This window comes from Scatophagus argus, chromosome 2 (genome assembly GCF_020382885.2).
Source record: "Scatophagus argus isolate fScaArg1 chromosome 2, fScaArg1.pri, whole genome shotgun sequence".
Lineage (NCBI taxonomy): Eukaryota > Metazoa > Chordata > Actinopteri > Scatophagidae > Scatophagus > Scatophagus argus.
Genome location: NC_058494.1, coordinates 1,962,840 through 1,983,917, shown reverse-complemented (window position 1 = coordinate 1,983,917; position 21,078 = coordinate 1,962,840). Strand labels below are relative to the sequence as shown.

Genomic DNA, 21,078 nt, shown 5'->3' with positions numbered 1-21,078 from the left:
CATTTTTTGTTGCTTTGAATCTTTTTCAGAATACATTACACCACTTACAAGGATGTCCCTGCTAGATTCTGAAAATCAGGAAATGGACTAGGACTGTGGACACTGGTAAAGGAGAGTTTGTTGTAAACCTGTTCTAGTGTGATATCTGCTTGATTCCGGTTTGCTTTAAGTATTTAATCAGAGGAGATAAGCACTTATTTCCTGGTTGTGTTGCATCTGTTGAGTGTCATTTGCCTAACTGCTTATGTATAGCCCTGTGATTTGTTTTCTCCTCCCTCTCTTGTATAATCTGTTGACTGATTCTGCATGCCAGAAAATCTAACTGGTTATGCAACAAACATATTCACCAGTTAGTGTATTTAGGTTTATTTATTTGACGTGGATAGCATTGAATCAATGAACTGATGTTTGCCTAATTATATAACTAAGTAATTAGTTCACCAGTTTTGATAATCTGTTGCACGCACTTGTATTCATCTGATTTGACTTAACTTGAATGGCAGCGGTTAGTAAATTCAGCACCCCCAAGACAAGCTGTTCAGAGAGCCATAAAATAATTAGTCAAGCCCTTCAAGTCATGTGATTTTTTTGGTTTGAAATTGTGTATAATACAGCATAATCACTGACTTTTAATCAGAATCGTCTTTATTGCCATTGTGAGTGAAGAGGTTTCACATTACTAGGAATTTGTCTTGGTGATTGGTGCAAACATAGAACGTAAGAAAGAGTAACATATAATAGTAGAATAAAATAAAACAAAATAGAATAAGGTAAAACAAAATAAGATAAGTAAAATAAATATGGTTCTGGAGGTAGTCCCAAAGTGAGGTAGTGCAGGGTGGAAGTGTAGTGCAAGTAGGTGAGGTAAACAGTGCAAATGAACAGCAGGTGGATAATGACATAAATCAGTGCCTGTAATGAAGTAACTAAAGTGCAGGACAGCATGTTAGTCAGTTGGTGTTCAACAGTCCAACAGCACAGGGAAAGAAGCTGTTCTTGTGGCGTGAGGTTTTGGTCCGTAACCTCCTGTCTGAAGGGGTATAACAAACAGCCGCTGTAGAATGCTGAGTCATATAAGCGTCTCATCATCTTTCACCCAGTGCGCCGCAATATCACGTCTGGTTATTGGTTAATCTTGTGACTGCTGGACATAGATCAGGGAGTACGAAGCCGAAGCAAGAGGACTCACTCTACTGAATCCATATCTGCCACAAAGATCCCACCGATGTAACATGTGATGAATCATGAAAGCCACAGTCTTGTGTTTGACTAATCATGTTTCCAGTTAATGTATGCAGTCTGAGAGGGACAGAGCTGCGGTGAAAACAGCGAAGAGAAATCACCGATCACAGTATTTGAGTTTCTATGACTTCCTCTCTGCACAAGCTAAGGGTTAGTGGAAAACGTCCAACCAGGCTGTAGTTTTCTGTCTCCTTTCCAGGCAGTGCGCAGTTCATCTCGAGCAACTTTGTACTCACAGCGAATCGCTTGATACCAAACGGGGCGTGAGCTGCTTCAGTCAAATAAAGGATCGTCGGCGACAGAAAGCGTTTGGTACAAGAAGAAAAGAAGGCCTAACCAGGAGAAGAGATCGTCTTTTAGGCACAAGCAGTAATGGCGTTAGAGCTGTACTTGGACCTTTTTTCTCAGCCCTGCCGCTCAGTTTATATCTTCGCCAAGAAGAACAACATCCCCTTTGAATTCAAAAAAGTTTCGCTCCTGGATGGTGAGTTCACGTTCAATTCAATTCAGTTTTTTTATTTAAAGTGCCAATTCATAACAGAGTTATCTCAAGACACTTTACAAAAAGGTGTGTAAACAACACATTCAACAAAAAAAAAGAAGAGAATCAGAGAGAAACAGGTCCCAGGGCAAACCCCCACACTGAGTAAGCATTTGGCGACAGTGGCGACGAAAAACTTCCTACGTTCGCCCGCAGACCAAAGAAAACTTGCTACTCTTGTTCAGATTTGTTTTTTTCAGGTCGGATACTCTGACCTGCCTTCTACACACAAGCACCTGGATGATTTAGAGGGGTAACAAGGGAAACATTTATTTTAGCGGTGCAGTTAATCTCTGATTTTCCATCATAAATCAGATAAATCAATCAAGAATCGCAGTGTTTTCAGGATCCTCTGGTATCTAGAAATGCACATGTATCGTCTTTGTGAGTAGCCATCGATAATTACAAACTAAAATCTTGCTGGTGCTGCTGTGTGTGTGTGTTGGTTTCAGGTGAGCAGTATGGAGAAGAGTTTGGGAAGATCAACCTTATAAGGAAAGCCCCTGCGCTGCGAGATGGAGACTTTTGCCTGGCTGAAAGGTATGAAGCATTAGGAACCTTGTCTAAAGCCACGTGGCGTGTGTGATAGTCATTAGTGATGTTTGTCTTTGCAGCATTGCCATCATGCTGTACCTAGCAGAGAAGTTTAAGACTCCGGACTTCTGGTACCCTGCAGACCTTCAGCAGCGTGCTCGTGTTAATGAGTATCTGTCATGGCAGCACATGGCCATCCGTTCGCATGGATCCAAGATGTTCTGGCTCCGGGTATGTTCATGGACACCTGGTGTTCTGTCCTGCTGCTTACAGTGCAGACTTTTACCTCCAGCTTTTCCTCCAGACTGAGAGACTGAGTAGTGATGTCAGCTGGAAGGAGAACACCAGGCTGGTGTTGTTTTAATTTAGAGCGAGCCAGAGTTTTGCTGCTACTTTCATTCCTCTGCTTTTGTGTGCATGTAGATCCTGTCCAATAGTATTTTCTTCGATCAGCACTGCCTGGAGATTCAAATTAAACTCTTTGTGTTTGGCCTGTAGCTTTTGGTTCCCAAAGCTCTGGGTGTGGAGGTCCCTCAGGACAAGCTGGATGCAGCCTTGGAGGATCTCAACGGCTCACTGAAACTCATTGAAGAAAAATTTCTCCAGGACAGGCCCTTCATCGCAGGAGATCACGTGTCATTGGCTGACCTGGTTGCCATTGTGGAGATCATGCAGGTGTGCATAAAGGTTTTTCCACAGAACAAATTGAAAGGATGTTCAAATAATTCCTATAGAAAAACATACTTGGTCAAGAAAAAAGATTCACTCTTACAACGGGAAATGCTTTCAGGCTGTGTGACATGTGACACTGTCTCTGGTAATTGCTTGTTTGTTCCTGGAAAAATTCCTCAACATTAGCTTAATATAAAGAAAGTGATACTGAAGGCTGCCAGAAGGGTAGAAAAACTGGTTCAAATACAGGGTATAAAACACTGCAGCAGGTTTTCATGGATGATTGCCAGTGATACTTGCAAATAATACTTGCTTCATACCAAAGGTACTGGTACTGACCGAATCCATTTTAGCATTTATAAGGAATGATATGGGTTAGTAGTCACAGGTGATGGCTGAAGAGTTGGTCCGTTCCACATTAACAGGCCTTCTCCTCTGTGTTTTTCTCACTGACAGCCTGTGGGCTCTGGCCTGGATGTGTTCGAGGGGAGACCCAAACTGAGTGCCTGGCGGGACAGAGTCCGTGCTGCCATCGGAAACGAGCTGTTTGACGACGCCCACCAGATCATCCTGGGAGCCACTGAGTTTGTGAAGCAGTTGGACCCCAGCAAGATGCAAATCTTCAAGCCCAAGATCCTCAAGTTATTCATGTGAAGAGAACACTGGTTCTTTCCAAACTAGCTTAGAAAAGTTCACTTCTCATACCTGACATACTGAGAACACATATAACATGCTTTGTCATTATCATTACGTATAGACTGGATAATACACAGTATGCATTCTGATCTTTTTCTTAGAATTCCCACTGTTTGGATGTAAAAGCACAAGAATGTTTGATATTAGTATGATAGCATGTGATGTCTCTGGCAAAACTCTGGACTCATTATGTAACACAGAGGAATGTGAAATTGGAGATAACTGCTCCTCTGAGAGATGTAGAAGGTCTTTGTCCACAGGCATCAAGCCATTTCCTCAGTGCTTCACTGTGGACATAAGTTCATGCAGTTCATCAGCTGTTTGCCATATCAACACATGTTGACACTCTTTCAAGCCATAATAAACAGTGCTTTTCCCATTTATGTTTGTCAGTTCTGCTGATTACTTGATCACACTTTGAAACTGTGCCAAGGGAGGGAATGTGGTCAAGTGTAATGTGAAAAGAGCCTATGTGTATGGGCAGCTGTTAAATGAAGCTCCTATGGCAGCACTCATTGTATTTAAAGTATGCTGTATACAGCAGACCAATCACATAGGGTGTAATGGTATGATACAGTATTGAAACCACTTTGTTTATTTTGTCCAGAGGTGGAAGCATCTCAAGGTCAAAATTGAGATATCAGTCTGTATTCATTTTTTGGTACTACACAAATACTTGATCACTTGACTACACACTACTAATAAAAGGCTGTGCATACAATTATGATGTATGCCGGTTAAAATATGAATGTATTTATTCTCTCTATTACTACTGACTATTAAATGTCTCCATCAGCCACCCAACATGTATTCTGTTAACAAAATAAACCTTCAAATTGTGACAAATCAGAATCTCTCCAAATTCAACAAAAAAGAAAAACGTGTATGGACATCATGTTATTGTGTCGAATTCTAAACTCTTGGATTAGGTCACATTAGACAGGCGTTTCCCATCACGCCCTGCGTCTTGCAGTCGGTGGAGAGCAACCACAGATATATATAGAAGAGATATATATATATAATAATATAATTATATATTATAATATATAATATAACATATATATATGTATCATTCATATCTATGACAGCAACTGCTTTCTCAAAAGCTGTTGCTGCCTCGATCTCGCGAGATTACGGTTTCCCCCGTTTGCGTGATGTCAGTATAGATTGCATGTGTTAGCAAAATGCTAGCACTTTATTGGTAACCCTAGTAACACAGAACGTATATATAACAAACTATGGTTCTCTGAAGGTTAGTTAGAACCTAACCAAGAACTAATGACCTAACGAAGCCTAACGTTCCCTGGCTAAAAAGCGGAGAAAAAAAAATGAATTTGGAGGTATCATACACAATCATACCTCCAATGATAATGTTGTAGAAAATCTTCTCTCTAAGGGAAATTAATTCATTTTGGGGAAAAGGTGGGGTTTTTTCCTCTACATATAGGCTAGATTTAAATTAGAAGACATATTACAAAAATCTGATTTTTAGCATCTCCTCTAAGCCATCTTTAACAAGGGTGCCAATAAATGTTGAGGGAAGAGCATATGCCATGAAGTGCAATTAATTTGACAGCTAGGATGCAATTCCTGTTCCACACTCAAGTCCAGTGATGGCGCTAATACACCACGTAGTTGCCATTCACCATTTTAAGAAGAAGAACAAGAAGGCGAGGCTAAGCTAGTGGGGGCAAATTGTTGAGAACTTCCAGTCTGAGAGCTTCAGTAGCTACGTGAAAGTGGCGTGCTGCTACAGCGCTCTGACGTATCTAGTCTTCTATATATATCTGTGTACGTAGGCGTCATAGGTATAATAAAGAGTAGATGCCGCATTGGCTGCTGGGGCACGAGAAATGCGGCCGCCATCTTGAGCCGGTCATTCTACCGTAAACTACCAAAGCAGCAAGATGCCCGAGCACTGTGCGGCGTATTGCTGTACAAATCGGCGGACTATTGAAAACAGGGCTCGAGGGATAACTTTTCACAAGTAAGATTGAACATTATTATCGGTTTTACTTTGTGAATAGAATATTACTGTACTGTATTTATGTCCACCAGCAAACCAGACAACAGAACATCTGACTGTAGACTAGTTTGCAAACGAGCTTACTCACAATTTCAGCAGCTTTGGCTCATTATCAACATCAAAATAGGAGTTTTGTTAAAAATAAAAGGTTCGAAGACATTTGAAAGAAGAAAATAGGAAGAAGAAGTAAATAGGAATAACAGGAAACAGGAAGATAGGATATAGAAAAATAGGAAGGTGGAAAATTTTTTGTAAAATGTTTCTCCCAAATTTCCCGTTTTCATTTTGAAGGTTTCCCAAAGACAAAGACATTAGGAAGAAGTGGGAAGTGGCTTCGAGGACGGAAAGATTCACAGCCAGTGATTCATCCGTACTTTGCAGTGAACATTTTAAGCAGGCAGATTTTGATAGGACAGGTCAGATTGTCCGACTCAGAGATGGTGTTATTCCATCCATCTTCAGCTTCTCGATTCATCTCCAAAGAGTAGGTGTATCATCATAAGACTATTAGCATTCATAAATGTAAATATTCTATTATCAATCATATTACTTTTCAAGTATTATGCTTCTTCATTTTAGTCGGAAAAGGACAGGACTACCTCCAGAAGAGCCTCTCAGGACGCCCCAATAACTGCAACCTCACACCCACAACCTCAGCCTAATGATGTGAGTATTTCTATTTTAAACATCATAATGGTCTTGTACATATTAAAGTCTCACTTATTTACTGCCACTCATATTAAACACACTCACAATTAAACCTATACACACACAATTGAAGACATGTTGAACATGCGTTCCTGGCACATACACACACACACACACACACACACACTGCTGGCAGTGGCTTTGACACGTGATGACTACAAGAAAGAATGTGGGTCATACTGTAGTGGTGTCAAATTGATGTGTGTGAAGTGAGGCAATCAAACCATGGCCATCCCTCTTTCTACCCCTGCTAGAAATACCAGTATAGACCTGCATGATTCCCATGCTGGTTAGTGCTGGTTTGATGCTGGTTTAGTTGGTGGAGGCAGGTGGACCAGAATAGTTCTGCTGGTCCACCTGCACATGAAGCTGGTCCGCCAGCATTGTCTTGTTGGTGAAGTGGTTTCCCCATCAAGGATTAGTAATGTGACTAGCAATGTGACTTTAAGGGAAGTGAATTCATTTATTGTAAATACTTGGCCTGAAATACAATACCAATATCTGTAATTACTATACTAATACTGTGATATTTTCTTTATGATTACTAAACTAATACTATAATGTTCATTATTGATGTGTTGGGTGAATCTGCATTTTCTAAATGTATGTCACTAGATACAAACCAAGCTGCTCCAGCTTGGTTTGTGTCCACTACCGTGCATCAAGCTTAAAGTACTTAGTAGGACATTTAATGTTTGTTAAGATGAATCTGATTCTATGAAATATTACACCATAGTCATCAAATGATACCCTTATGTTCAGGAACAAATATATTACATTTACAATGATATAAAACAAAAGGCAAATTGTAATTGTTTCAGCAATAGTTGATAATCATAAATAACATTTAAAAAAGTCTACTATGTCTTATTGAGGTTTTCTTTATTGCTATCCTCTGCTGGTTTTCGATTTACAGTGCATTCAGAAAGCATTCAAGACCTAGTCACTTTTGTTCACATTTTGTTTATGTTCCAGTTTTATGCTAAATTCGTTATAATTTTTCCATCCATCAATACACTCAATGTGTACAAACAAAGCAAAATCAAAACTTAACAACAAATGTCAGCTACAGAGTGACCACCAATGATCAAGACTAGTCTCTTTCATGTCTATTTGGAAAGTCACAAATAGTCTCATCACCTGTTTTCAAGACCGTGCATTTCTGCTCTAACCTATCTACTGAAGTCAGATACACTGGAGAAAATAGCCAACCACTTACAAGTCTGATATGTGACACAAATCCGTAACCTTGTGATTAAGGAAAGGATGCACGTGTATGAAGCTTTTTCAAAAGTACAGCAATTTCTGTACTTCCTTCTGAAGGAAAGGATATGATACTCTGAACCTCGCCACAAGCACCATCACTCAGCTTTGCTAAACAATCTTTTCGTCTTTTACTGAGGCTGTAGCTTTTGCTGGTATAAACCAGTCCTTTATGTACCATTCTCTTGTACACTACAATTTCATCTGGTGCAACTTTTTGTGCAGAAATGAAGGCATTTTTTCATCATCTGTTGTCTCAGTGACCCTTCTGTTATCCAGAACAGTTGTGTCTTGATATTTTGTAAACATTTTAAGTGAGGAGATTTTGATAGGACAGGTCAGATTGTCCGACTCAGAGATGGTGTTATTCCATCCATCTTCAGCTTCTCGATTCATCTCCAAAGAGTAGGTGTGTCATCATAAGACTATTAGCATTCATAAATGTAAATATTCTATTATCAATCATATTACTTTTCAAGTATTATGCTTCTTCATTTTAGTCGGAAAAGGACAGGACTACCTCCAGAAGAGCCTCTCAGGTGGCCCCAATAACTGCAACCTCACACCCACAACCTCAGCCTAATGATGTGAGTATTTCTATTTTAAACATCATAATGGTCTTGTACATATTAAAGTCTCACTTATTTACTGCCACTCATATTAAACACACTCACAAATAAACCTATGCTTTGACATGCGATGACTTCAAGAAAGAATGTGGGTCATACTGTAGTGGTGTCATATTGATGTGTGTGAAGCGAATCAAACCATGTCCATCCCTCTTTCTACTAGGATCATGGCTATGCCTTGCCTGCCTCTCCTACCTCTCTTAAGGCCAGACTCAATGAAGCCTTAGCAAGAGTGGAAAGTCTGGAACGAGAGAAGAAGAACGCCATGGCAAGAGAAAAGAGGGCAAAGACCACAGTAAAGAGTCTGTTGGGGGATTTGAGGGAAAATTTAAAAAAATTAAAAAAACTTTCATGATTAAACATATTAAAAATTAAAACTTTCATTACCAACTTTGTACATGTGTAAATATGGTTTGGGGCGAGAGGGTGTCAGTTTCTTGTGTTTAACTTGAGAATCTACGTTTTTATTCTCTCTCCGCTTTGTTATGCAAGTCTGAACCGCAAGATGGGAGTATGTAGAGGCATTTCCACTATTCAGAAATTTTCTGATGTCTCTGCAGTGGTTGGGTGTATTACTGGGGGGGATGAGAGAGAGTGTAGGACTGTAGTGGACAACTTTGTCACATGAAGTGACCAGTATCAACATCAAAGGGGCCACTGTGGAGGTGGTGGAGTACAAATACCTGGGTACCTGGGGGTGAACTTAGACCACAAACTAGACTGGTGCAAGAAGGTGGACACTGTTTACAGAAAGGGCCAGAGCCGCCTCTATTTTCTAAGGTGACACAGGAAATTCCTGCCTGTCCCCATCAGACTGTTAAACTCTGTACTGTGACGGACACACATACTTTTATATATACAATGTATATATGTAACACTTGTAAATACCTGTATTTTTAGATTTATGCTTATCCCATTTTTATATCTTTCACTTTCTTTCTTTGTCGGGAAAACTGCAAGTGCAATGTCTGTACAAAAAAGAATTTCCCCTCGGGGATGAATAAAAGGATTCTGATTCGGAAAAGGTAATGCAATTTTTTTGTGGTTGTAATTCAAACTTTATACTATACTACTTTCGAAGCAAATTGTTTTTATATCTCAGTGTAATTTTGAGTTCCACATTATTGCAATGCGTGTTTGACTAGTCTTTCCATGCAAATACCTTTTGATCGTTATAATTTGAATGTCTAGATCCAAGGGCGTAGGTTTGGTCTCAGCTTTGGTAGGGACACCCTGACATAAACCCTCTGCAGAACCACTTACCCACTCGTACACGGACAAGCACAGCATAATACATATCATATGACGACATAATGATGAACCATTCAAGGCTTTATTTACTATTTCAGATGAGAAATGTTGCAAATAGGTACGTTCAAGTAACATTAAACACTCGTGGAGCTCACAAAGAAAAAAACAATAGTTTATTGATTTCGACAATATGGGTCGCAAAGTGGAAATGTTTTCAACAAGTAAAGCTCAAGCATACAGGAGATAAATGAGTGAAATACATGAGTGACTTTATTTATCAAAAATGTACAAAATTTTAGATAAAATACATGTGTCCTTTTACATCAACCAGCAGTTTGAGTTATTGTAATGACCATTGTGTTAAAGCCAGTTAAGCATGGCTTTATCCAATTTGTTTGTAGGTGTGATCATTTTGAGCCAGAGCTTTGTAATGAAAGGAAGTGACATCACAATGTTTAACTGTGACTAGAGTATGAAAATGTGAGTAGCATTTTGCAAAAGGTGTTTGGCTCATTTTGTGCTTATTATTGTGAAAATCTGGATAGGCGTTTTGCTTCTTGAGTGTAGGGATTTGCTAACTGTGTGATCATTTTTATTGTGGTGTAAATAACCGTAAAAACTGTAATGAGGTAAGTAATCGCACCAAATCAGTAAGAATACAGTCTGAAGGAAATCATCCGTAAGTTCTGGTTCAGTAAAGTCTGTTGATCACTCTGGTCTTAGTTTCATATATATTCTTGAATTCTAAACCACATAGAAAAGAAATAAAGTTTTTCCTTTATTCATTTAATCACTAATTTCCAACAGCATAGGCAACATAGGCGCGGCCAACGCTGAGTCGTCAAGGAAATGCACGCGAGAATAGACCAGCATGTTTTCTATTACGTCCTCAGACTGCGGTTAAGTTTCTTGAAACGGCGCCGTCCAGACAGTTACCCATCGTTCATCTGACGACAAGGAAAAATGAGCGGAAGAGGCAAAGGAGGTAAAGGACTCGGGAAAGGAGGCGCGAAGCGTCACCGTAAAGTCCTTCGTGATAACATTCAGGGAATCACCAAGCCCGCTATCCGCCGCCTGGCTCGCCGTGGCGGGGTGAAGCGAATTTCCGGTCTGATCTACGAGGAGACTCGCGGTGTGTTGAAGGTCTTCTTGGAGAACGTGATCCGCGATGCCGTCACCTACACCGAACACGCCAAGAGAAAGACCGTCACCGCCATGGATGTGGTCTATGCTCTGAAGAGACAGGGACGCACTCTGTACGGCTTCGGCGGCTAAACCCGACTGGCTCCTGTTGAAAACCAAAGGCTCTTTTAAGAGCCGCACACTTCATATATAAAGAGCTGCTTCTTATTCTTGTATGTGATACTGAATAGAGAAGTCTACGCCGTTAATAGACGCTACGTGATTGCTTGAACACCACAAATGCGGAGGTCATACAAAGAAAACGTTTTTAAATTATCATGCATTCATTAATAAATATGTTTCGCTGTCTTCTGTTGAGACTGCTGTCGATGCCACTGAATCTTCTTAATGTCGCATTTAGGGCAAACAGTTGAGCAGCAAACAAGATGTCGGGCTCTCGGTCGACCATCGATGTCCTCCACATTGTCCTCGCAGCAGTTTCTTGTTGGACGGAAATATGAAGCAAAAGCTCCCTGAAATAAATGGGGAAAAAAACTCATTCGGAAAATGTCATTTAAATAGTAAAACATAACTTATTTACAGGAGTAAAACGTCATATTCATACACAGGGTCATTTATGTATATTCTATCGCTTATTTATTGATTTCAAGGACACGTATTTATTTATGCATTGAGTTAAATGGCTAGTTAAATGAATGTGTTTTGGTGCGGTGTGGTCCAGCCGCTGTCCGAGTCGCTGATCCTATGCTGCTTCCGGCCGCGCAGTCTTTGCTTGTCTCAGCTCACTTGAAGCTGTGATGCTGCCGCCAGCACGCAGTCATTGGAACTGGACACTGACACTTTTCACCTCAGTATGCCAATAAAATGCACACAGCAAGTGCTTCATGTAGTTAGTGCACATGCTGTTGTGGCCAAAATGATGATAAAAGATGTTTTTAAATGTTTGTTCCTCAATTGCCTCAACTATGAATAGTTTATTTGTATTTAAATTTGGTCCTGAGCAGCAGAAAAGTTCACAGTCATGAGAAACTCTTGGTCGGAAGTCCAGCCGATCTTTTGACAGGGCTATGGTGCATCTTAAACATTTTAGCAGATAAATAAGCGGCTGAGAGGCAATGGCTACGTATTACAGTTTAAAGTGACATATTTTGTCATTGGAGGGAACTCACTCCAACGAAATTTGTTCTCTGCATTTAACCCACCCAAGTGACGTGCACACACACAGCAAACCCGGGGCAGTGGGCGACCGCGTGCAGCGCCCGGGGAGCAGTGGGGGTTAGGTACCTTGCTCAAGGGTACCTCAGCCATGGACACCGGGACAGGGAATCGAACCAGCGATCCACCGGTTACGGGTCCGACACCCTAACCACTGATCCACGACTGCCCATACGCGAGGGTCAGAGGTTACGTGAACAAAACGCAGAGATTCTCGCAGCTCTGTATGGCTTCACTGTGAAAGACATGAGTCCGCATTCAGCCCCCTTCACCGTCAGCCTTCCATATTGCTGTGTTTACGTGTAGCCTCCTTCTGCGGACTCTCCGACAGTCCAGTCACTGGGGTGGGGTTACTGGGGAGTGGAACAGAGAAGTGAGGATAACAATGGCAGAAGTAGCTCCAGTTGCTTCTCCGGCTAAAGCAGCTAAGAAGAAGGCCTCCAAACCGAAGAAGACTGGTCCCAGCGAGTTCATCGTTAAAACTGTGGCCGCATCCAAGCAGGGGATAAGAAAGTTCTAGCTGCTGACAGATATGATGTGGAGAAGAACAAGGCTCACGTCAAACTCACCATCAAGAGTTTGGTGTCTAAAGGAACTCTGGTCCAGGCCAAGGGGACCGGGGCCTCCAGCCTCCTTCAAGACGAGCAAGAAGGTAGCCAAGTCAAAAATGAAGAAACCCACCAAAAAAGCCACCCCAAAGGCCAAGAAACCCACCGCTAAGAAGCCCGCAGCGGCCAAAAAGCCCAAGACAACGGTGGCCAAGAAACCATCAGGCACCAAAAAAATCTCCAAAGAAAGCAAAAAAAAACCCAGCAACTGCAAAGAAAGCAGTCAAGAGTCCAAAGAAAGCCACCAAAAACCCTAAGAAAGTTGCTGAAAAGGCCCCAGCAGCTGCAAAGAAAGCTGCCAACTCCAGAGTGAAGAAGGCAACACCCAAGAAGATAAGTGAGATGGTATCCATGTGACAACACCTACGTCATCCTTCCAGAGCATATTCCTGCTAATTATCAATAACAAGTGGCATTATGAGAAAATCTGATTTTCTGACCAATGAAGATTAATGAACAGCATTATTATTAGCATTATTTATTTCTTTTAGCAGCCAGTCCAGTATGTTCTGGATCAAAACGTGTCATGTGGATTGTGGCCAGGACAGAGGCGTGATTGATGTTGGCTAGAAAAAATACCAGAGTAACAAGTAATGTTAAGACTTAATTATTTCTGCTGGGGTGTTTCATAAAAATAAATCCTTAATGACATCCTAGGTCTTGATATTTTATGTTTTATCTTTCACATGAGTAGGATTTTCCTTCAACAGCTTAGCTTGTTTTAATCTGCTGTGTGTGAAAGCTCATCACACAACTTCTCCAGCGTTTCCTTTGTGTTCATAAAAATGATTTATTTATTTATTTATTATTAATTTATTTATTTATTTTCATTCGTGCTTTAGAGACACATGAGAAACACTGTTGTTTTTAGATTTTATGTGACTCTTAAATTTCAAACGATAATTTCTTGTTTCAGTTCCTTCCCTACAGTTGAATACTGACAGCAGGGCAAAGTTTTGTGTCATAAAACAACTATGAAATTGTCTTTACTCTGATATGGATTGTTAACTGTAACAAAGACGCCAACAATGTTTTTCTGTATACCTGCATCTACATGATCGTGTGTTATGAATATGTTTTTATTTCATTGTTTTCATGACACAGCTGCTTGTGGCTTTAAAAGAAAGTTTAATCAAAACCAGCAGGGATTTATGCAAAATGCAGTAATGACACTATATAGACATAAATGTTGGGACACCTGACCATTACACCAACTTTGGTGACATGCCATTTTAAGTGCATGGACATTAGTGTGGAGTTTGCTCAAAGAATCTTCTTTGGTCTTGCATGGTATCTAACTGTCTTATCTGTCTGGGAAGAGCCATTGCCATGATGGTGGTGGAGAGAGAACAAACTCCAAACTTGTCTTCAAGTTTCCTGAGGAGGCTGAGGTCCTTTAACGCCTCATGGCTGGACAAGCTGGACATACACACATTTTAGACATGAGAGATTAAATCTGTTTCACATAAATAATAAATGGCTGAAAAAGGACCCAGTCTCATCTCTCTTTGCTTGCTCTTCTGTATATTGTGGTGAGCGGGATAGTGCCTACAGGAAGGCCCTGGAAATGCAGCTCATTTCGTTCTCATCTTTAGTTTTTAATTCATCAGTACCTCCCTTGACCTTTGATATGCGTTAACAGTTGTTGGCTTGTTTCTATTTATCTGCCTTTTCCACAAGAGTCTAAATAACGATGCTATGCAAGAGTTTATTTTAATCGGCTTTTAACTCATCGACCAATAAAGTTAATTAGTTAAGAGGCCGAGATCAGTTTTATCGTCACCATCATTATGTTTTGACCTCGTTTATTGTCGTTATTATATTAGAGAAACTAAAGAAACTCTGCCTTTTACTAAGTGAATGTTTGTGGCTCTTAAAAGAGCCGTTTTGGGGCTGGTCTCCAGCAGAATCCGCACATTTACTTGGTCTTGGCGGGCTTCTCGGTCTTCTTAGGCAGCAGGACGGCCTGGATGTTGGGCAGCACGCCGCCCTGAGCGATGGTCACTCCGCCCAGCAGCTTGTTAAGCTCCTCGTCGTTGCGGACAGCCAGCTGCAGATGGCGAGGAATGATGCGGGTCTTCTTGTTGTCACGGGCAGCATTTCCAGCCAACTCCAGGATTTCAGCGGTGAGATACTCCAGCACAGCCGCCAGGTAGACGGGAGCGCCGGCACCCACTCGCTCCGCATAATTGCCTTTACGCAGCAGCCTGTGGACACGGCCGACTGGAAACTGAAGCCCGGCGCGAGAGGAGCGCGTCTTCGCCTTAGCTCTGGCTTTTCCACCGGTTTTGCCTCGTCCGCTCATTTTGGAAATACTTTCTGGACTTTACGCTCAGAAACTGACGCACGGCACCAAAAGCCTCACTTTTATGTCAGCTGAGCATACGGGACGTCTCCTGCCTGACCAACCAGAAAAGAGGCTTCCAGGAGAGGGCGGCCACTCTGCGTTTCGAACGGATTCTCTCCAATACGCAGCCGAGTTCTGGCCGTGGGTCGCTCCCAACTGCGGCGGGGAGCTCAAAGAAGAGCCCCCTCACCAATGAGGAGCCGGAGGTCTGAAGCTGCGTCACCATTTCGCAGGCTGTCCCACAGTTTAAGAGCAGCGTGTCTTCGCTGTCCAACACACGTTTGTCCATTTTGAAGAAGTAAGAGCTAATGGCGAGAACAAAGCAGACTGCTCGTAAATCTACTGGAGGCAAAGCCCCCAGAAAGCAGCTGGCCACTAAGGCTGCACGTAAGAGTGCCCCAGCCACCGGTGGCGTGAAGAAGCCTCACCGTTACAGGCCCGGCACGGTGGCTCTAAGAGAGATCCGTCGCTACCAGAAATCCACCGAACTGCTGATCCGCAAGCTGCCCTTCCAGCGCCTGGTGAGAGAAATCGCTCAGGATTTCAAGACTGATCTGCGTTTCCAGAGCTCCGCTGTCATGGCCCTGCAGGAGGCCAGCGAGGCTTATCTGGTTGGCCTGTTTGAGGACACCAACTTGTGCGCTATCCACGCCAAGAGGGTCACCATCATGCCCAAAGACATCCAGCTGGCCCGCCGCATCCGCGGAGAGCGAGCTTGAATTACTTGCAGCAGCACAAATCACAACGGCTCTTTTAAGAGCCACTTCACTAAGCCAGAGAGCCCTTTCCTCTGTCGCTGTGTTAACCCTGGGGTGGTCGCCAGCCAGTCGCAGGGCTGACACACAAAGACAGACAACCACACACTCTCACACTCACACCTAGGGACAATGTAGAGTAGCCAATTAACCTAATGTGCATGTTTTTGGTATTGTGGGAGGAAGCCGGAGTACCCGGAGAAAACCCACGCAGCAGGGATTCGAACCTGGAACCCTCTTGCTGCGAGGCGACAATGCGAAGTAATTTATTACAAATGAATTACTCTAATTGTGAAAACAATTCACGACTAACTGATGTGGGAAGAACGTGTTGGGTAACAGCAGAAACCTCCATGTTTTACCCAGCCAGTTTAAACCTGATCCGTTCATAAGTTTATGCCATCCCTCAGGCGAACCATTTAATTTCCTAGAAAATTTTCATGTTTTGACAGTGACATTACATGAAACAGGTGCTCTAATAAGCGCTTCTCCAGAGCAACATAAACATTATTTTATGGCAGGCAGAAAATGCAGTTTTCTTTCAGCTTTCAACAGTGATTTCCTCACCGCCACAGAGTTCAACTGGCCACATATTTGACACTGACAATAACCTTATCTGTTACTGTAATGAAGTGGTTACACAGCAAACATTTCGACAGCAGCAGTGGTTCGGTTTCATCAAATGAGTCAGTGACTCAGCATATTCAAGAGCAGGACCTCATCTGGGTGGACGTTAGACATGTAGAGGGGGCAGCCGTGGCCTAGAGGTTGGAGAAGCAGCTTGTGATCGGAGGGTCACCGGTTTGATTCCCCCATTAGCTGGTTGATGTGCCCTTGAGCAAGGCACTTAACCCCCCAATATGCTCCCCGGGCGCTTGATGCTGCCCACTGCTCCTGTGTGTGTTTCACTGGGTGTTGCATGTGTGTGTTCAACTAAGGATGGGTCAAATGCAGAAGACGAATTCAGTGTGTGTATGTAAATATACTGTCAATAAAGCTGATTCTTCTTAGACATGTCAAAATGTCTGCTGTGCAACCAGTCCATTGTTGCAGCTACACAGTAACATATGCATTGTATGCACTATGCACATCTGTGTCTCTTCTCTGCAAATTCTGATATGTCGGTGTTCATTTACGCACTTTTCTTGCGATTATGATATTGTTGTCACCTGACGACAATACAAGTCCATAAGAGGCACACTAAATCACCACCGAACCAAAGCGGAAGACAGGGTCGGCCTCTTTTTCAATTACGTCCTCAGACAGTGTTTAAATAGCTGGGGATCCGAAGGGACAGAGCTTTGTGTATTATCAAGAGATACCTAGCAAGATGAGCGGAAGAGGCAAAGGAGGTAAAGGACTCGGGAAAGGAGGCGCGAAGCGTCACCGTAAAGTCCTTCGTGATAACATTCAGGGAATCACCAAGCCCGCTATCCGCCGCCTGGCTCGCCGTGGCGGAGTGAAGCGAATTTCCGGTCTGATCTACGAGGAGACTCGCGGTGTGTTGAAGGTCTTCTTGGAGAACGTGATCCGCGATGCCGTCACCTACACCGAACACGCCAAGAGAAAGACCGTCACCGCCATGGATGTGGTCTATGCTCTGAAGAGACAGGGACGCACTCTGTACGGCTTCGGCGGCTAAACCCGACTGGCTCCTGTTGAAAACCAAAGGCTCTTTTAAGAGCCGCACACGTGCAATTAAAAGGGCTGATTTTCTCTGTATAGTGTAAATATAAACTTCTGTTGAATAACAACGATGGATGGTTGTTATTCACGGCGGTGTTTGTATACAACACATCAGCTGCACATAGCTGTGAGCTCAGATCTGGATTAGGAAGTAGGAGTGTGTTATTGTGTCATCAGGATGTGCTTGTATCACATGTCAGTTACAAATCATACCGAAGTCTGAAGAATTCATGAGCTAACTTTAAACTTCATCTAAATACCAGGTTGAGGATTAAAGTGACAGTACACCCAAAAACATTGATCCTGTAATGCTGTTTATCCTTCCAACCTGCTGTGGTGTGAGTTACAGAGTTTTCAAAGTGTCAGCTTCTCATAAACCCAATGGAGTGAAATGACATTGGTATCAGTGGCTTGATGGCTTGTTATAGCTCAGTTGTGGAGCACAGCACAGGCCTCCTGTCCATAAGTGGAAGCACATTTCCATCTGCATGGCATTTGTATATAGTTCCATAATATTCAAGAGAATGCAGACAACTCTACAGTTTATTTGTCCAAAACTCTGAAACTCAGCCATATCATCAAATAACACTACACAGGAACTTACTCAAATGCTCTCAGAATGACTATTGGCCGCTCTCATCACCGTCTTGCTTCCTTTGCAATAAAGATTTGTGTTTAGAAACACAAACCGATTGAGTGATTTGGTCAGAATTTAAATAGTGTGCTGAGCAGAGAATTGTCAGTGTGGAGCTACGTTGTTTCCCTCCTCCTGTGGTCAGCTACAGTAGTGACCTTCGGTGTAATGAAGACTGGCTCTTAATAACTAACCGTCCATGCTGCACTGTTCTCGTGTGGTCACATATGAGGGAATTCTCCACTCTGAATTCATGTTGTCTTTTCTGGAGGTTCTTCCATGCCCAGTTTGGCGCAGAAAGCGGCCAGCTTTCACAGAGAGAAGGTTTCCAAGCAAACACAATGCTCCACAACGAGACCACCCGACCCACCGAGCAGCTCAACCAATCACACGAGAGGGACCACACAGCCGTGTTTGCATGGAGCCTGTATAAAGGGTCGCTCTCTTCGTACCAGCAGTATTGTTTCATCGGTATCGAGAAGCGAAACTATGCCTGAACCAGCGAAGTCTGCGCCCAAGAAGGGCTCTAAGAAAGCCGTGACTAAGACCGCCGGCAAGGGAGGGAAGAAGAAGAGAAAGACCAGGAAGGAGAGTTACGCCATCTACGTTTACAAGGTGCTGAAGCAGGTCCATCCTGACACCGGGATCTCCTCCAAGGCCATGAGCATCATGAACTCCTTCGTAAACGACATCTTTGAGCGTATCGCGGCTGAGGCGTCCCGCCTGGCTCACTACAACAAGCGCTCCACCATCACTTCGAGGGAGATTCAAACGGCTGTGCGTCTGCTGCTGCCAGGTGAGCTGGCGAAGCACGCTGTGTCCGAAGGTACCAAGGCCGTGACCAAGTACACCAGCTCCAAGTAAAGCGTCCTGCTGCTCCACCAACCCAACGGCTCTTCTAAGAGCCACCACTTTAACTTAATGAGCGGATCCTCTTACTGAATTATGTCATATGTGATGTCATATGTCAAGTGTTGAACTAAATCTTTAACTGCATTGTACAGTATTTCAGTGCTTTAATATGGTGTAATGATTACTGAAGAAAGCTTACACTGTGACTTTAACCGATCATCTGCTCTTTGAGCATGAAGGTGTAAGAATCTTAATGAGGTGCCACAAGATGGCAGCAACTGCTCAACATTCTAGAAGAAAGGTGAGATAATTAATCAACAAACTCAGACTGAGTGATATTTCATACTTTGTACTAATGTAGCTAGACCAAACCTTGGGCCAATGAATCAAAGTTTTTGTTTGTTTGTTTTTTTTAAAGCTATTTATCAGTTGTAATTAAGGAGATCAGAGAAAGAATGAGCAGGTTTTAGCTCCTGTAAGTTGTGTTTATTGAATAACCATAGCTGACAGAATATCAGCATAAAGACATTATCAGGCAAAATGACAAAACTCATCAGCCATTAAAATAAAAACTGATCAACTGAATCAAAAGTCATCAGAATCATCAGAATTCCTTTATTAATCCCTGGAGGGAAATTCTTGTTTTTACAGACATTGCACATGCAGTATTCCCGACCAAGAAAGGAGAAAAGTGCAGAGTATAAGAACAGGATAAACAAAAAACTAAAATCTCAAAAAAGTCGTGATGCTCTTTGCGATGTCAGAATAAGCTGGAGAGTGTGACTAAAACAGTGGGCCTATGGGCTTATTGAGTGGGATTATGTACACAATGACAGAAGCTGATCGAATCTAATAAAGGGATGAATAAAGAGAAAAATGCAGTACCAAGGCTACCATTTCTCATGTCTGCCTGAATACCAAAACTACTACTAACTCACAGCACCAGATGACTGAAATTGCACTAGGACAAGTGGCTTGATGACTTGTGCTTCTATAGTTAGGAAACGATCTATATCACAGCGTGAAGACAATTTCATATATATCTCTATACATATATATATATATACATATATATAGATATATTTTTTTGCATGATACACAATTTTACCCTGTTGTCAGTATTCAACTGTAGGGAAGGGACTGAAACAAGAAATAATGACACCTCTGTCATCAAAAGGCTGCTTCTGACAGAGCTGACATGGCATCCGACACATCCAGCACTCGAACTAGGGAGTGTAACCCTTTTTTTAATGACTTCATTCGCTCACTGACCGCAAACTTTGCCATACTGAGCAGCGCTCTGTATACATCTGTGGCGCCTTTGTGGACTCTGCCACTGTGAGATGTGAATGCATGTTCTTCACAGCCCATGGGAGGGTAGAGTCGAACAAGCTGTGGTGGATGCTGCATGTGAGTGTAGAACTTTAAATTAACATGCATTGATGGGTAAAAGGTGGGGACACCACAGAGAAAAAGCATTTTATTAGCTGCTTATTCCCAGTAAGGGGCACACACTCCCCACATCTGTCCACTCGCTGCTGCCCCTCTGATGTGCTCAGCTGTTTAATACGGACTAGACCCTCAGAGTAAGGGCTGTTCCAGACTGAGACATGCCATGCAGTGAGCGAGGAAGGTCGAAATCCATGATGTAGCCTGCTTGGCAAGAAGGACAAAGATGGAACCTGTCAGCAGAACAGTGAGTAGATGACATCTTCTTTTCTTCACACTTTAAGTCATCGGATTGCATATAACAAGATGAGGTTATACACTGCAGCTGCAAACCTGAGGGAGGCCCCTTGCACTGTGCAAAGGTGTGAAAGAAAACCTTCCCAGCAGCACACGTGTAGGCGCTCTCGGTAACAGCTCTAAGAGGGTGAAGCTTAAACGATACAGAACAGCCATGAAACAAGGTTAATGTACAACAGGGGTTTTCGGTCTGTTGTTTAAAAATTATGTCTAACTATGTGGGCTGTGTTATACCACCGCCAATTGTAATGACCTAAAACTAGAGTAACACTGAAATTTGCTTCCACTTTATTTCACACACAATGGAAAACTCACATTAATGATGATGGTGGTGAAAATCATCAGAAATTCTCCATGCTTTGTATCATTGTCTGTAATCAGGTTCACCTGTGTCCTGCACTTGCACCAGTTACTGTAAATGCACTCATCCTTTCTTTTTTCTTTTGCAACTTCTTGAAGTGTAGCAGGTGTTGTGGAAATCCTGATTCTCCAGATTCTAATGTGCACTATGAATATCTCATCCAAAAAAC

At 42.5% G+C, this 21,078-nt stretch overlaps 5 protein-coding genes and 1 pseudogene across 6 annotated transcripts; 5 read left to right on the top strand and 1 right to left on the bottom strand.

Annotated features, from left to right (window-relative positions):
• Positions 1–1,153: 1,153 nt before the first annotated feature.
• On the top strand, positions 1,154–4,064 carry gstt1b (glutathione S-transferase theta 1b). The gene is made up of 5 exons (XM_046400247.1): positions 1,154–1,726; positions 2,236–2,323; positions 2,398–2,548; positions 2,816–2,992; positions 3,446–4,064. Exons 1-5 carry the CDS (start codon positions 1,615–1,617, stop codon positions 3,641–3,643), a joined length of 726 nt encoding a protein of 241 aa, XP_046256203.1. The 5' UTR covers positions 1,154–1,614; the 3' UTR covers positions 3,644–4,064.
• A 1,130-nt stretch (positions 4,065–5,194) lies between these two features.
• Positions 5,195–9,323, top strand: LOC124065137 (THAP domain-containing protein 6-like). Of its 2 annotated transcripts, XM_046400261.1 has the most exons (5): positions 5,201–5,672; positions 6,003–6,195; positions 6,291–6,377; positions 8,183–8,269; positions 8,475–9,323. In XM_046400261.1, exons 1-5 carry the CDS (start codon positions 5,593–5,595, stop codon positions 8,664–8,666), a joined length of 639 nt encoding a protein of 212 aa, XP_046256217.1. In that variant the 5' UTR covers positions 5,201–5,592; the 3' UTR covers positions 8,667–9,323. The 2 variants fall into 2 exon arrangements, with proteins under 2 accessions (XP_046256225.1, XP_046256217.1); XM_046400269.1 differs by lacking the exon at positions 8,183–8,269 and having other exon boundaries at positions 5,195–5,672.
• A 1,158-nt stretch (positions 9,324–10,481) lies between these two features.
• LOC124053254 lies at positions 10,482–17,319 on the top strand. The gene is made up of 6 exons (XM_046378304.1): positions 10,482–10,835; positions 12,423–12,572; positions 14,436–14,680; positions 14,905–15,081; positions 15,178–15,516; positions 16,949–17,319. The coding sequence occupies exons 1-6, from the start codon at positions 10,526–10,528 to the stop codon at positions 17,270–17,272; spliced, it is 1,545 nt and encodes a 514-aa protein (XP_046234260.1). The 5' UTR covers positions 10,482–10,525; the 3' UTR covers positions 17,273–17,319.
• LOC124065147 lies at positions 12,246–12,939 on the top strand (annotated as a pseudogene).
• LOC124065153 (histone H2A-like) lies at positions 14,392–14,877 on the bottom strand. Its single transcript, XM_046400295.1, has one exon. It carries the CDS (start codon positions 14,831–14,833, stop codon positions 14,447–14,449), a length of 387 nt encoding a protein of 128 aa, XP_046256251.1. The 5' UTR covers positions 14,834–14,877; the 3' UTR covers positions 14,392–14,446.
• A 1,071-nt stretch (positions 17,320–18,390) lies between the features above and the next one.
• Positions 18,391–18,859, top strand: LOC124065122 (histone H2B 1/2). Its single transcript, XM_046400235.1, has one exon. The coding sequence runs from the start codon at positions 18,440–18,442 to the stop codon at positions 18,812–18,814; it is 375 nt and encodes a 124-aa protein (XP_046256191.1). The 5' UTR covers positions 18,391–18,439; the 3' UTR covers positions 18,815–18,859.
• The last annotated feature ends 2,219 nt before the right edge of the window (positions 18,860–21,078 follow it).

Bases quoted from the DNA above. Each gene is read 5' to 3' on its own strand.
- gstt1b (XM_046400247.1), top strand. From the start codon at position 1,615: ATGGCGTTAGAGCTGTACTTGGACCTTTTTTCTCAGCCCTGCCGCTCA. The intron at 1,727-2,235 runs GTGAGTTCACGT...TGTTGGTTTCAG, and splicing joins AAAAGTTTCGCTCCTGGATG to GTGAGCAGTATGGAGAAGAG. The intron at 2,324-2,397 runs GTATGAAGCATT...TTGTCTTTGCAG, and splicing joins GACTTTTGCCTGGCTGAAAG to CATTGCCATCATGCTGTACC.
- LOC124053254 (XM_046378304.1), top strand. From the start codon at position 10,526: ATGAGCGGAAGAGGCAAAGGAGGTAAAGGACTCGGGAAAGGAGGCGCG. The intron at 10,836-12,422 runs AAACCCGACTGG...GCATCCAAGCAG, and splicing joins TCTGTACGGCTTCGGCGGCT to GGGATAAGAAAGTTCTAGCT. The intron at 14,681-14,904 runs GTAGACGGGAGC...CTTTTATGTCAG, and splicing joins TACTCCAGCACAGCCGCCAG to CTGAGCATACGGGACGTCTC.
- LOC124065137 (XM_046400261.1), top strand. From the start codon at position 5,593: ATGCCCGAGCACTGTGCGGCGTATTGCTGTACAAATCGGCGGACTATT. The intron at 6,378-8,182 runs GTGAGTATTTCT...TCTTCATTTTAG, and splicing joins CACAACCTCAGCCTAATGAT to TCGGAAAAGGACAGGACTAC. The intron at 8,270-8,474 runs GTGAGTATTTCT...TCTTTCTACTAG, and splicing joins CACAACCTCAGCCTAATGAT to GATCATGGCTATGCCTTGCC.
- LOC124065153 (XM_046400295.1), bottom strand. From the start codon at position 14,833: ATGAGCGGACGAGGCAAAACCGGTGGAAAAGCCAGAGCTAAGGCGAAG.
- LOC124065122 (XM_046400235.1), top strand. From the start codon at position 18,440: ATGCCTGAACCAGCGAAGTCTGCGCCCAAGAAGGGCTCTAAGAAAGCC.